This window comes from Seriola dumerili, unplaced genomic scaffold (genome assembly GCF_002260705.1).
Source record: "Seriola dumerili isolate Sdu_G_001 unplaced genomic scaffold, Sdu_1.0 BDQW01000149.1, whole genome shotgun sequence".
NCBI lineage: Eukaryota > Metazoa > Chordata > Actinopteri > Carangiformes > Carangidae > Seriola > Seriola dumerili.
Window position 1 is genome coordinate 13567289 of NW_019174404.1, and position 15863 is coordinate 13583151.

Genomic DNA, 15863 nt, shown 5'->3' on the forward strand with positions numbered 1-15863 from the left:
ATGATAAATGATTTATAATTATTTTAATAAATAATTAAACACAAGCTTCCATGTTGATATTCTGTGCCACTTGCACTGCATTGACTTGCCAAAGAGGGAATTGCTCTTGATATGTATCCAAGCTACAGTAAGGGTCTCTTTAAAAGTGCTGTAATTCAGTTGTGTACAATTTAAATACAAGGGAAAACCCTTTAAAATAATTTTGACAGTTTACCCCATTAAGCCACGCCCCGTCCGCCTATGCTGCAGATGTATTGGTCCACGAATTCACCCCGAGCTCTGATTGGTCAATTTCCGTAGGTTTCCCTCAGAACTGCAAGACGCCGATATTGCGTTACATTGTAGCAAAATGGCGGCTGTCATTCAGAATCCACTAAAAGCGTAAGTAATTTAGACATTGAGGAAATTGTGAATAATTACTTTGTTGCCAACTCGTACATTAAAACTGGCTGTTCGTGCATGTCATTTCCTGTCGTGTGCATATGACAGATTAAGCTGTCCAAATCTATTTTGTGTACTTCTTGCATGGCAAAGTAGCCTCGTATAGTTCTTTTATTCCACAAGATTTTAACATTTAGTCTTAAACATGTGCGTAAGGCTGCCTGACATTTTGACTGAACCGGAGGAGCTTTTCCTCCGTGTGGGTTTGCATTCAACACAGGAGAGTGTCGTCTTTCCTGGGCTATAAATTTATTTGAAAACTGTCGACAACGTGCCTTTGCGCCCCACCGAATAATTAAAAGCCGATTTTCTTCGTGCTCGGTTGGGCATAGCGGCGGAATATCATCTGACATTCCGAAAGTCGTTTATAGTTGGTGTGAATTGTCGACATGTCAACTTTGGCTCCTCCGAGCGCAGACGTGGTCAGGACCCGGTAAAGCAAGGGAGGAGGCATTTTGTATTTGCATGCTTTGCTGGCGAAATCGACAAAAGTGACAGCAAATTTGAGTCCGCGATTGGAAATAGACTGTCACCCTGTGCTCAGATAGCTTGTGCAATAGTCATTTCTGTCCCTCAACTTCAAAGAAATGCTCCACCTTTTTCTCCATTTCTCCTTTGTTCTTCTGTATTGTTTCACCCAATTCCATTGGTAGACATATTACTGTAAGTTAGATACAATTAGCCTCCTGTTTTCTTGTCATTTCATATAAGAACTAGATCATAATGTTGCATGTCTTAAAATGCTTACATTCAGTTGGACGTGACAGCAGCAGTCAGCCTGTATTGATGGGTTGTAATGATCATCATGGCTCTTTGGGACTGTGGAAGGTAGAGCAGGCACTCCACTGTGCCTTTAAGTGGAGGAGTGCTGGAGATTAGCTTGGTCCAGGATCCTGGGCCCATCTGTCAGAGAGATGCTCCGACAGAGAGGAAGTGTTGGGCACAAGCAGGAGAACCATCTGCTCCTCCATAGAGGTACCCTGGCACCTCCATGGACTGTAGCACAAGGAGTGGACCACACATCACCTTGCACATCACCCACTGGTGGTGTTACTCCACCTGAGAGTGATGTTTTTGATACCTGATTGTGCTTTTTTTTTTCTTCCATAGCACATTGACCTTTTTCTGCTAAGGATCAGATAATATACAGGCCCCAGTACTTGCTTTCCTTCTGTGATATTTGAGGGGCTACAAATGACTGAACAGTCACAGAGGCTGTGTAACCTGTCAAAGTGGCCTTTGGCAAGACAACCCCCCACCTGCACCCTCATTGCATGATGCTCTGGAAAACACTGTTAGCTAAATGCAAAATTTCCCCTGAATCTGTATTTATACATGAGTCGACTGAGCATGCTTGCACTTGTCCTGCAGTGCCCTCCTTCACAGTTTTGCCCACCAGGGAATGGCCCGATACAATCACAGCTTCCCTCTGCTGGCATCTGAACAGCTCAGTGAAACAGCTGATGTTAAAGTGTTGGATGTAAATGTTAAAAAGATATATATTTATGTGTAGTTCCTTCCGCTCTCTATTAGTATGGGAAAGTGCATTTTATTATTGTATTGTTGGACTGTATCCCTCTCATGTGTCCCAACACGCTTCAGCATGCGTCTGCTGTCAAGCTGCTGTTTCATCTGAGAAACGTTTTAGCATTCAGATGTGGAATGTCTCCTTGCTATAAGCTGTGCTTAATGAAGTGTTTCAATCTGCTATAATTAGCCTCTGTCTCGGGTTTCTGACTTCATTTCACAAGTTTGTCAGATTATAATTAGTCACACTTGACACTAATTGGATGTCGCTCCTGTGGACCAGTTTGACCTTTTTTCTTTTTTTTTGTATTTCTCTTTACAAAAAAAAAGATGATTCACTTTAGGGAAATGAAACTCTGGTTTGACTTTGTTGTGGAGATGTGGTGGCGCATGAAGCTGCAGTGTGCGAGCCTGTGCACGTCTGTGTGAGGTCCGTCCCACGTTTGAGTTTGGGAGGACAGTAATCTCCAGAATCTGCTGATTAAAATGGAGTCTGGAATATTTGATTAATAAAGAAGCTCATAAAGCTGCTCATATAAAATTTTATTTACAGCTGGAGTTTTCTTTCTTTGCTTCCCCAATCCATCTGCTGCCTTGTCATTGGTGTTGAGTAGACTTTGGGAGAGTCAGGCCTGCTGTTTATTGGCACTTCAGTGTGTGGAGGTGTATGATCTGGTTTTACTCCTGCCCTCACCCAGACGCTCTTGTTCTGATTGGTGTAATCAGAGGTTGCTGTCAGGATGCAGTCACTCTGTACACCCTCCTCCTCCTCCCCCTCTCTTGTTATGTGGTAGCTGTAGCTTCCTGTGAAGCAGCAGTGCACCTGCAAAGTTATGTTTCTAGATCATCATTTTATGCTTTTTTCTTTGTTTTTGTTTTACATAACTCACATCTATTAAGTGCTGTGCTGTGTTAAAGTAAACACAGGAGTTTTGTCGTGGCTCCAGCTCACTTGGCCTCTGAGCTGCTCTCCTGCAAACTAAAGTTTGTCATTAGATATGCAAAACGAGTGTTGACACATGCTCACATTACGGACGCAGCCATGTGACGCAGCGAACCGTTGACAGGAACACGCTGATAGCGGAGGCCCCACTGGCCACAAGATTTGCTTTTGTTCCTCGCCCTCATGCACACACTCACCTTCTCTACTCAACTGGAAGATATTGAGGATGTGTAGCACATACCTCTGAGGCACCTTTTTTTAAGCCCTGAACTTTTTAAGTTCACGTTAAGCCCCTTGGGTTTTGTCACCATTAGGCAGAGCTAAGACTTAAAAGGATAATTCTGGTTTACTACAACCTATGTCTTTATTTTTTTGTGTGTGTTGGCTATTATTTCTGTCAGCTTTGATAAAACTGGATTCAGAGACTAATTACTAAGAATCAGGACTTGGGGAAATTGCTATAGGAAGTCCAGCTGTGTTAGAGACAACAGTCAAGACAGGTTGTTAACAAAGATAAATCTTGATCCGATTTAAGAGGAAAGCAGGGGGAAAAGAGATATGTTTCAGCTAAACAATCTTCTACTGATTTTTGTTTTTAGTCCTGCCTACACACTACCTGACTATTTCACTTCTTGTGACTTGATAGATAAGATGTTGGTGATGGCACCTCACAAGCAGAGATTGTTTCCTTTTAAAGGGGATCAGTAGCGATAAGTGTTGAACCACTGACCTAAACTACTGTATTTATAGATGAAACTGAAAGTGAATGTGGTCAAAGTGTTGGTAATAGGCCTTCATTTTACAGGAAAACTGTGTGCACACAACTAATGCAAGTACGGTAAGTCATAGTTGAACCAGGAAGCTAGTCTGTAAACTGTGATGGATGTTGAAAACAGAAAGTTTGAGAGATAAATTTACTACGTGCCATTGAGTTCTTTCCCAAATAAGTTCATAAGTCATGCCAGACTGCTTTTTGTGTGTGTGCTTTGCCCCATCTGACTTCTGTTTAGTGGTGTTGCTCAGTTTCCAAATCTCAGTTATTAATGTGGTGAGTTCAATGTTGTCACACTTGACAGGAATAGTGGCCAAAACTATAGAATTAACACCCAAGTTGTAATAATAAACTGGAGTTATTCTCAAACCACTTCCATTTCAAAGGGTGGTGGAAAAACAAAAGCACACACCTCAGACCAGAGAAGAGGAGAGAAGTCGTGACTACTGACATAGAGGTGGTGTGTGTGTGTGTGTGTGTGTGTGTGTGTGTGTGTGTGTGTGTGTGTGAGTGTGTGTGTGTGTGTGTGCGCGCGTGTGCGTGTGCATGCGTGTGTGTGTGCGCGTGCACGTGTCTGTCTCCTGTGTGGCTGGACGTGCGGGTCTTGTCACTCATTACAAGTGTCAGAAAGATCTCTCACCTAAGCCGGCGCACCTGCTGCTCGTGGCGCCGGGTGCTCTGATGGAGAGCATGTCGTCGCACAGACATCCAGCACCCACCAGAAGACTTTCACCACTTATTTGCTCTCTCTCACTCCCCACCCTCATTCTCCCTCCCCGAAACCCTGCACATTTCAACTTCAGACTGATGAGCGTCTTCTCTCGGTTTGTTCGACTCGAGTAGTCTCAGGAGTTTCTTGGCACTACACAGTGAGTGTGCGCTCGTAGCGGGCTTCGGGGAGCATTTACAACTGGTCAGCTGGTCTGCATTTAGTAAACTGATATGTCACAGTGCGTCCCAGCAGAACTGTGTGTTGATATCAAGGAATGGCAGTGGGGCAAACAGGTTAGTTTCGTTTACTGTCGGAAACAAAACACCTACATGTGTGGTATAGATCTGAGGAATGCATTTTATACATTTTATGACACAGCTGTGTGTAATTATTTTTTATGAGCCAAATATTCATTTTGAAAGGAAATCTTTCTACTGTTGAAGGTGTTAAATCTGTTTAGGGTATATCCCTGTGTAGACTGTGTAAAAATTCCTGTGTCTTAAAACCTGTGAAAGTGTTGGGACATCTGAGAAACCGGTGTTCTCTGTGGCTTTGTAACACTGTACAACATCTTTACAAGGCAGAGCCTAGTAGTGACATGGTTATTAGCTACAATGAAGCCACTATGTTGGTATGATTGTAACACGCTGAAGGAAAAACAAAGCCCCATAGCCCCAAGTCATGATCTGCTTGATAACTTTGAACCTCTGTTCCAACCTTCTTGCCTTTTTGAACCCCCTGTCTTGTTTTTATTTTCCCCCCCATCTTTCTCTTTCAAACACCTTTCCACCCCTCCCTGCGCTCACTCTGTACCTGTGACTGTTTACTCTTCTCAGTCACACTGACACGAAGCCTCCCTTTCCCAGAAGCCTCACACACTGTGGCTTTGTCTGAACCGCAGAGCCGTGGGCTTTGTGCGGGACAGCATTTCTAACACGGCTGTTCATCTGCTGGACGTCGTCTTGTGGAGGGGTAGAGAGAGAGAGAGAGAAAGAGAAAGAGAGTGGTGAGCAGGATCTGGAAGACGCTGACAAATCGGCCTCCCACCTCCTCCACCTCTAGTTTAAGATTCCAGGCTCGACTCACAGCCCGCAGCTCATTAGTTTCACTTCAAAATGGCCGTCTTTCTAATGTTGTAATTGAGAACACGTGTAGGAACTTCATTATGCGGATGTGGAGATGTTCATACTAGAAGAACCGATGGCTACAGTGTTATTTGCCCTGTTGGCCCTGTGATATAACATCACACTGTTGAAATCACACACAAAGTACCTTGCTATGATTTCAGAGTTGCTGCATTTACCCCCACCCCCCCCCCCCCCCACCCATCTTTGATATAGTGAAATTAGAACCTGCTCTTGTGCTAGACGTTCTGCAGAGATTAATTAAGTAGGCTAATTACCATACCAGGCGTGTGGCAGCGATTGAGGGCTTGAATGTGAAATATCCTCCCCCATTTCACTCTGAATATTAACTCTGAAACCCTGAGGGACTGCCAAAATCTCAGTGGCGCTAAGAAAAGTGGAACTAAAGTGCGAGAGTCTTCGCTAGCTGGTCAGAGGAGTGACTTCATATCAGACCGCAGATTCAGTGTTGCTGTGATAATCTGACTCAGTCAACACCAGTGTAGCTCACAGCCTATCTGGAATCAGATCAGACAAAGAGCCCACAGAGGTAATAACATGTTTAACCTCGGGAGTGGGAGCACCAGAGTTGTTGCACTGTTGTAACTGTGTTGCTTTGTTTTGTTTTTCCTTCAACAAATTCACAACAAATTCTCCCCAATGGCAAGCTAGAGAGAGGATAGAGAGCCTTAGCTGTCAGTTTGATACTTGCATTGAACAGGGCTGATTAAAAGTTTGATGCATTACTCATGTTGAGGATAATTTTCAGTGTACCTTTGTATAATTGCTCTTCTTTTAAAGAAGCAGCTGTTACTTCCTTCCTTATGTTGTATTGATCTGCTTTCCATCATCTTGCAGCAGCCTCAGCTTAAATGATTTAATGATCTGTGGCCAGTAAAGCAATGGGCCACTATCACAGCATTCATACAAACTAAAAAAGGCTAATCCGCATATCAGAGATTCTGCAAATAGTCACACTAGTCATTGGCAACATGTCTGTTCTTGCCCAGCTCTTCAAACCAGCTGCCACGTCAGTGACTGAACAGGTGTCGACCACATCACTCAATGTCACTGACCTCTGCCGCTAATGTTACCCCCCGCAGGTTGGGCGACCAATTCTACAAGGAGGCTATTGAGCAGTGCCGCAGCTACAATGCTCGCCTGTGTGCCGAACGCAGCGTCCGCCTGCCATTCCTGGACTCACAAACCGGCGTGGCCCAGAACAACTGCTACATCTGGATGGAACGGCACCACCGTAGCCCCGGTGGGCAAACACACGCACACACACATACACACACACACACACACATAAACACACTCGCACGCATACAAAGAATATTAAGTGAGAGTTAAGTGTTTTTGGTGCATTGAGCTTGTAAAAATGGTGTCTGCGTCTACACTATCTAAAGCAATTAACTAGAATTGCAAATAATGATTATTTTCATTATTAATTAATCTGTTATTGCAATTGAGGTGACTTCTTCAGACTTTTTATTTTGTTCAATTATTGTCCAATCCCAAAAGATTTTCACTTTAGATGATATTAAACAGGGCTGAGACAACTGGTAGATCGACAGATTTTTTTTTTTTAAGTCAACTGCAGTAACATTTCATAAGTAGCAAAACTATAGATGATCTTGGGTAGTCGTCTGGAATGACTAACTTTTATTCAATGGTGTAGGTCTGGTGGGTGGTTGGGAGGGCGGGGGGGGGGGCGGGCGGCGACACTTGGTATGAGATTGGTTACAGTGTTGTGTTTGTATTTGTATTTTTGTACACTGAAAATACTTAAGAAATAAACTTTGATAATTTTTTTATTAATGTGTTTTTCAAAAACTGAAAAGTGTTGGCATGTGTATTGCTGTTATTATACAGGGGTTTCAGCCGGGCAGATGTACACTTACCCCGCCCGCTGCTGGAGAAAGAAAAGACGGCTGCACAACACCACAGATCCCCGCCTGGGCATCTACGGCCTGCAGCTCGGTAAGACCCTGCAGCCCCTTCTCCTTAAGCCACCTGCCTGTCGCTTCCTGCTCCTCTCAGTTTCTCCTCCCGCTCAGCCATCTCTCCCTCCATCTCCCACCCACCTCCTTTAGCTCATGTGATTACTGGTGATGATCTGGAATAATCTCACTAAAAGCATATCACTCTGTCTCCGCGCGCTGAGCAGAACAGGCTGCCAGTCATTTTTCAGAGGATGAAATGTGGCTGTGTTCACCCCGGCTGGTAAACTTGTTTTGTGAGAAGTAGAACATGTAATTAGATTTACCACTGCTGGGAGCAGCGAGACAGAGTTCGGCCACTGCAGACAGTATTTAATAAATGTTATTGAATGGAGTTTGGCCTTCTTGGGCTGCCACTTGAAACAGCTCACTCAAAACATTTAACCTCTCCTCTATATTCTCCCTGTATCTTATTTTCTACTTACCACCTCCCTTGCCGATTGGTTTGGTCTCTTTCTCTGTGGCAACTCTTTCATCTCTCCCTATAAATTGCCGTGTCGTCTGTGTGTGTGTTTTGTGGCCAATGTTCCTGAGCTCAAGTAACTGGTCCATTCTGTGCCCAGGGCTTGCACATACCCACTGGGATGTTACACTATCCTGAGGAATGAACACGACAAAAGGGAGAATGTCACACAGAAATATTATTTTACATGTATTAATTTTTAGTAGTTTCTATAAAAGGCTGTGAGAAATTCCTTGTGTTTTTGAGGCAAATCTCCATTGTCATGATGCTTTCATTTCTGCATTGCACAGTGGAAGGACAAATGTTTGGGAAGTTGAGAAAGTAAGACTGAGCAAGAGAGCCTGGAAAGAGAAAGCAAGATGGAGAGATAGCATATGAACCAAGCCTTTGTTTCCCAAACACATCCCATTGTAGCCTATTGTTTTCCACTGAGCTGGCGCTCGCTAAGACCCCACCACCACTGCCACCACCCTCCTGTCCCTTCCCTTCTCCAACAACAGTGGATTGTATGTGCTGTCTGCCAGTGCCCAACAGAGGGGAAACATACCCTGATTTAACCTGGCGTCTCTTATACAGAGCACGTTGTGCAGCTGGCCAGAGGTGGCCAGCACAGGGCAGCAGCCAGAATCTGTCTCGCTGCCTCGGCAGGCTGTCTAACTGATGGTGTGCTAGAGACTGGGGCTGCATGCAGAATCAGCTCCCTGCTGCAGGCTGCTGCTGGCTCTATTTTTAGCCCCCCAGCTCCCATGGGTCGGGAGAGAGGGAGGGACGTGGACGGGGGGTGGGGGGGGTGGTCTGTCTCGTCGCGGAGAGTTGAAAGTCAACGTGTGCAGACACAATGGTGAGGGGCTGCCACCACACGGTGGAGGAGCCCATTTTACAGAAGCTTGTTGTATCTGCTTCCTCACGCCTACCTCTTCTATCGCCCTCTTACCTGTGCAGCAGCAGCCCTCTGTTGCTTCAGCACTTCATGTTCAATATTGTGAAAAAGTCTTTCTAGTGGGCACAGTGGTAAGATAGAAAGCTGGAGTCAAGGGAGGGGTGGGGGGCTTTGAAGTGTGTCCTCTTTTCAACCATCCACAGCAACTGGATGATCATGAAGCTCTCTGTGGAGAAGAGATTTTGTAAATAAGATGTGTTTAATCGACCGACTGTCAAAGCTTTTGTTTGTTCTTCTTTGTCTGCTCAACCTGCTCGCCTCCTACACTGTTTGTTTAGATCTTCAGCTCACTGTAGGAGGAGATATCTGCATGATGCGTTCAGGTTAAAGTGATAAGCCACTTATCTACATTGTACCTCAGAGATTCCTGTGGACAAAGTCAGCCTAATGTCTACATCGCGCTGCATTATCAAGCGCTCACCAGTGACAATGCATTCTCTTCTCTGAATGAAAACATATGTTTTTCTCAGTAATAATAGTGCTGTGAAAATAGTTGTGATGACACATTCTGTTGCATGCAAAAAAAATATATATATGACAGCTGCTATAAAAATCAAATGCTCCAGTAATGTGCCACATGCTTTTATTAGGTTCGGTGTGGAAATGGAAATATGCTTATAGAAAGCTGCTGAACATAGGTTAGACATTGTAGCGCTCATCAATCTTGTCGCAATTACAGTGCCTGATGATGATGATGATGATGATGATGATGATGATGATGATGATGATGATGATGATGATGATGCAGGAGGAAAAACAGAACATGGTAGAGCAGCTTTTATATACCTGTGGAACCTGAAGTGAACAATAGACATGTGTTGGCACGCTGTGACAGTATGAGCTGGTGTTTTAATGATTCATCACGTGTTGCCTGTTTTTGTCTTTGCGCAGACGGTGGCCTCATGTCCAAGGACACCTTGCCCACTCAGAGCACCACACTGGAGGCTCTGCTGCGAGGAGAGGGTCTAGACAAGAGGAACAACGCTAAGAACGATGAGGAGAGTCTGCTGGAGATCCAGGTTGGTTCTCTGTGTGTGTGTGTGTGTGTGTGTGTGTGTGTGTGTGTGTGGTGTGGTGGTGGTGTGTGTGTGTGTGTGTGTGTGTGTTGCTCTGGTTAAGCTCGTCAGCCAAACGTTTAAAATGTTAATGTTCAGTGATATCACTCAAACAATTGAGGGCCCTGGCACTGGGAGTGAAGTGTTGCGCCCCAACTGGTTGTCAAGGCAACTTGCCAAGTTTTTCCGGCTGACCTGCGGGGCTTGTTAGCTGACTGCTGTCTCGCTGAGAAGCAGCTAGGCCAAGTGGACTGCTTCGAGTCTGATTTCCCATTTACTGAGCGTTATATATGGTAATAATAATGACTTACGGCCACAGAATGATGCATAATATGAACATTCATTTTAAATTCAGTAGTTCTATCAGTCCAAAACATTGCTGGTCTCTGCAGTCAAAAGCCGTCATATTTCAACATCACACATTCCACCAAATATACCTGTGGAAACCTGTGGATATTTACAAAAGGGACATACAAGAAGATGGAGCTTGGAGTACCATAGTGTATCCCTCCTCTCAAGGCAAACGGATAACTTCTAGATCCATCCCACTGCCACTAAACAAATTAATTCAATAAACAATGTCATCTGTAAGCATCCTCACATTAAATAGACATTTGTACAGGAACAGAAAGAACATTACATCTGTCAAAAATAGATTATCTGATAAAGTAGCGTTTTCTGTTGTTGTTGCTGCTCAGTAAGCTGGGCTTTAATCAGAGCTGAGTATTGAAATGGTCTTTCCCCTCTCTCGCTTTCTCTGTCTCTCTCTTTCTCTCTCTCTTTGTGTGTCTCAGAGGGTTCTGGAGGCCGACGCGGCAGAAGACGCTTTCAACGATGATGACGACTACGAAGTAGACACTCCCAAGAGGAGACATCGGGGCAAAGGAAGAGTAAGTGACCAAATGGTCATGTACTTCAGTTGCACTGTAACCCGGGACTCCACCATAAGTTCAAGAAGATCGTTTCTTCTTCATCTTCTCAAATCACATTTAGCTCGGTGTGATTTGTTTTGCGTTCTCTCTATGGATACGATATATATGTGTGTGATGCAGCTCGGCTCTGCATGTTGGAAGGGATAGATTTCATTGCACTGAGTCAGTGGGGTATTTTTTTTCCTCAGGGTCGGGGTTCAGGCCGTAGGAGGACAGACCTGGATGACGACAAGCCATATGTCTGTGACAGTAAGTACAGATAAATTGTGAAACATCTTCTTTTTTTCTTTCTTTTTTTTCACTGACATATCTTTTCAAAAGTGTACAATGCTGAGTTTACAATATGATGTAGTTTCTGGACGATCTGTTGATTTCTCAGACACTTATTGAGACTTTTTCATTATAAGAGTTTTAAGTTTAATATACTGTGTACAGTACCTAGAAAAAATACTCAGAATTTTCTTTATGTATCTCAGACATAATTTCCTACTGGTGAGAACTGAGAAGGATCACACTAAGAAAAAAAGGGGAAAAAGTCAAACCAGTGAAACTCAGTCACAGTTTTTACAGATGAAACCACAGGATGAGAGCAGGCGAACTACTGTTACTGCAGTCTCAAGTATTCCTGTACATGCAAGTTGCATGTGGAAAATCCAGGTGGTGGTGGGGTATTGGATTTTACTCTTGCTGTCACGACTCTTCTTAAACAACACATACTCACCCTGCCTTCCCCTCTTCTTTGCTTTTTCTGTTTCAGACAGATACAAACAAAAGCAGAACTCAAAATCTTCGACCTCAGGTACCTTCATTTGTTGACTCTTTTGGCCAGTAGCTTTCTTTATATTTATTTTGATTGATTGTTGAGTGGTAGTTACAAGTGCTGTGATTATTGATTCAGCCCCTATATTATCTTACTTTTCTCAAGCTGAAGAGTGCCCTTGGTGCTGTGAAACTGAGACATGCTTATTATGTTGTCTGGGTTTCTGTTTTATTTGACTGACTATTGTAATCAGATCTTACAGTTTTTTCCCCTTTTGGAGCCAGAAGTTGAATAGTTACCTCCATTAAATGCCATTAGGCCTATTTAGCTTTCCTATTTATGGTGAGACAAACATTCTGTGCTGCTAAATACAAAAACTACATGTAGTTTTTAATCAAGTTGCTTTATAATTCAGGGAATCACCAGTTCGCCAGACACTGGGTGGGTGTTTGACTCGTAGCTCAGTGAAGGTCTCATTACAATCAGACGATGTTGAGGCCTCCATCTTAAACACAATCGGTCAGAGAAGTAAAAAAAAAATCTGCATTAAGAAATGTTGTGCTGCCCAAATTATTTTTAGACGATGAAATGCGGCCACAGTAGTGGGATTGAACATCTGCCTACTGTTTGTTGCAGTCTGTGCAAAGCGCTACAGGAACCGTACGGGACTAAGCTACCACTACACCCATTCCCACCTGGCAGAGGAGGACAGAGCTGGAGAGAGGAACACGGTGGCGTCCAGGTCTCCCTCTGCACCACAGACTGACAGACACAAACGTAAGAAGTCTGACTGCTGTTCCTGGAATCTACTACAGTGTGTGGTTTCTTTGAACAAACCAAAAAAATGTCCTGTACAGAAAGCTGGCACTAAAATGCTTCAGCATATTTTAACTTTCTTTAACGCATTCTTTGATTTGTTTTTGCCTTTTTTTTTTAATAATAATTTCATCTTTCTAAGATAATTTTTTTGGCATTTATCTTTAGTAGACAGGTCACAGTACAGACACAAAAATGGGAATGCTGCACACTCTTAACTCGGGCGCATTTATTTGATCTTATAAAGATCAGTGTTCCTGCAAAGTGCTTTCCCAAAGGAGAAGAAACAACACGTCACATCGGAGTTATCTTAATTATGAGAATCTGACTTTTGAATAGTGTTGACGTCAACATCCAAGTTGTAAATTACAGCTGGTGCTTCATAATACTGAAGTGCCTGAAGATCAAGAAGACAGTGAGGTCTCACATCAGCCAAAGTCTGCTGTCAAGGCGATTAAACCCATATTTAATGTACATAGATTTATATTGTTAGTGCACACTTTTAGCCCTCATTCGAACAACTGTCTTGACTTGACACGAATGTGTCCCCTCTGTACTAGCTCTCCCATACAACATGGCATTATACTAACCTGGACAATCAACTTGATAAGCCACTCCAAGGAAGGCCTGACACCAAAAACATGCCCATGTAATCGGGAAATCAACAAAAACAAACCAGGAGCACAAAGGAGAGAAATCCGAATAAAAGACATCTTTATTTACAATAGAGAAAGAATCCACCAAAAACAAATCTATATCTACGCAAATAACGCTTCAATCCATTATTGAAGTTTAAGCAAAGAAAGGGAAGTTTCTAATATCTGTATATGGTTTGTGTCCTAATGACAAGCTTACCCCACATAAGTTAGGTAGTAGAATTGCATGTCTTTGAATTGGTACCGATCCCTAAAATTTGGTATTTTTTCTCTGGAATTTCGTCACAGGTCCAAAGGGTCCAGGTGGGACCAGCATTCCCAACAACTACTGTAATAAATGCCAGGGCTCCAACAAGAAAACGGGTAAATCTGGGTCTCCCTGCGCAGCCTGCCAATGCACAAGTGAGTTCATATACACCAAAGTATAATATACAACTTTTTCTATTCAAACTGAATCCAAAGTGTGTGTTCACAGTGGATGATTGGGCCTTGTAAAATGATTTGACTTCCTGTAACTTTATGGTGGTGTCACGTGTTACCCCTCCCCTGTTCACTGACACCCCCCCCCCCCCCAAAACCCCCCCCCCCCCCCCCCCCCCCCCACCCCGTGTTCTGGATCCAGCTGACCGCGGAGAAGAGAAGGAAGATGGGACTTTTACCGGAGCCGAGGAGCTGTTCGGCACCACCTCGGAGAGCGACACTTCCACCTTTCACGGCTTTGAGGACGACGAGCTGGAGGAGCCCGCTACAAACAGCAACGGGATATCCAACCGTCACAGATAGAGCAAACCTTTTTTTTTTTTTTGATGTTTTTTTTTTTTTTATATGGATTAACCTCTGGCAAAAATTTGCTGCTTCTTTTTTCAATGTTTTTGTTTGCAGAAAGCACAAAGTGATAATTTCAGGACAGAAATGCAAGTGGTATTTTATCTACTGAACATTGTTGAATAATTTATGAACACCTTTTTTTATATATAAATATATATATTAACTTTTAAGGCGATGAACGACTGTCAGTGTTTGTTGACAAGTGACTTGGCCTTCATGCAAAATGGAGGATGTTTTTGGAGTGTTTTTTTTTTTTTTTTTTTTTTTTTTTCTCCCCCTCACTGGAGCAGAAGGAGCATAAATATGATGAACAAAAAACACTGGAGAAATTAGAAAATTGAACAAGTGAAGATTATAAAGGCATGAATGATACGTCTGGGGGTTGATTGAATGTCATTGCAGACACACACTTTAGCTACTGGATGTTTTTTTGGACCAGTAGTGGCTGTTACTATGAAGGCCTCTTCTTCTGCTCTAACTTTGGATTAAACTTGTATGAAAATGAAGGAACCAATGAAAGGACTGCCACAGCCCACTGGAAATGTTTGGATGAAGAAGTCTATATAAATATAGTCTTTACAGATGTGATGGACTTAACAAAAAATGGAAGGTAAGCAACAGGTTCTTCTCTCATTCAGGGATGTAAGACATTTTGCAGATCATGGATTAACAAACAGTTGTTCAGACTACTTGTACATTAACTAAGTGTTGTCACAAAATAAGCAGATTACCGAAATAGTTTGTCAGTGATACAAGCCAGTGTAAATGTGATACAGCTAAATACATTGTACATTTATTGGACAGTCACAGACAGTCAATCATCCTACTTTTTAAGCTGCAGAAATCCATCTGACAAATCACAATAACAAAAAATAGGAATCACACATTATTCTAGTTCTTATCTACACTAGCAGCTCCAGGGATGGCAGTTTTAGCCCACCACTTTGATCCGGGCTGAAATATCTCAACATTTATTGGATGGATTGAAGCAGGTTATGGTGCAGACATTGATGGGCCTTAGAGGATGACTTTGGTGATCCCTGACTTTTCCTCTTGTGTCATCAGCAGGTCAAAATGTCACTTTTGCACTTGTAGTAAAAGAAGAACTTCATTTGGGCAACGCGTTTCTGCTTGTGGCCTTCATCAAGGTCACTTTTCCGATATGACCAAGTAGCTGCAAAACTAATGAGATTCCCACCAGCCTCTGTTGCACTTTGTGTTCAGCGCCCATCTGCAAATGTTATTATGCTAACAAACTAAACTAGGTTGGTGACCGTGATGAGCAATATACCCGATAAACATCAGCATATTAACATTTATCTGCTGGCCTGAGCACGGCCTCGCAGAGCTGCTAGTGTGGCTGTAGACTCTTAGTCTTGTTCAGACGTACCGTGTGTGAGTCTAACACATATTGTCTGCGTTACACAGGAGCACTCAGCACATTGGCCCAGAGGTGGGGGTGACCAGTGAAGAAGAGGATTTAACCCTCAAAAACTGATGAGCCTTCATGTCCCTCCCGTCTCGGGCCTAAAATATCTGACTGAAACGGATGAACGGACATCCACCACTTCTACAGGCCATGCGGCTTAATTGAAGCAACTGCTCCCTTGACGATATGTATCGATCCCCTCTGAACATTTGATATGTGAGTAGATCCAGCTTCATTTCATCCTTTTCTGCACTGTGCTGGAGCTCCACTGAACTATGGGAACACTAAAGGCCAGGCCTTTGGACTTGTTTGTGCCCAACGGGTGCATTTGGGGCCCTCGCGTCCCAGCCTGCCCACTCTTGCTCTGTGACTGTGTGTCTGCTGTGTGATCCGATGTGACACTAAGACGTCATTATCCTCATCACTGTGCCAGCCTGCCGCTCTGCACTGGAAAACCAGCTC

At 43.4% G+C, this 15863-nt stretch overlaps 1 protein-coding gene across 1 annotated transcript; it reads left to right on the plus strand.

Annotated features, from left to right (window-relative positions):
- The first annotated feature begins 349 nt into the window (after positions 1 to 349).
- LOC111226051 (zinc finger protein DPF3-like) lies at positions 350 to 13927 on the plus strand. The gene is made up of 10 exons (XM_022751135.1): positions 350 to 381; positions 6623 to 6783; positions 7395 to 7502; positions 9817 to 9944; positions 10775 to 10870; positions 11101 to 11161; positions 11670 to 11711; positions 12309 to 12449; positions 13433 to 13546; positions 13767 to 13927. Exons 1-10 carry the CDS (start codon positions 350 to 352, stop codon positions 13925 to 13927), a joined length of 1044 nt encoding a protein of 347 aa, XP_022606856.1.
- The last annotated feature ends 1936 nt before the right edge of the window (positions 13928 to 15863 follow it).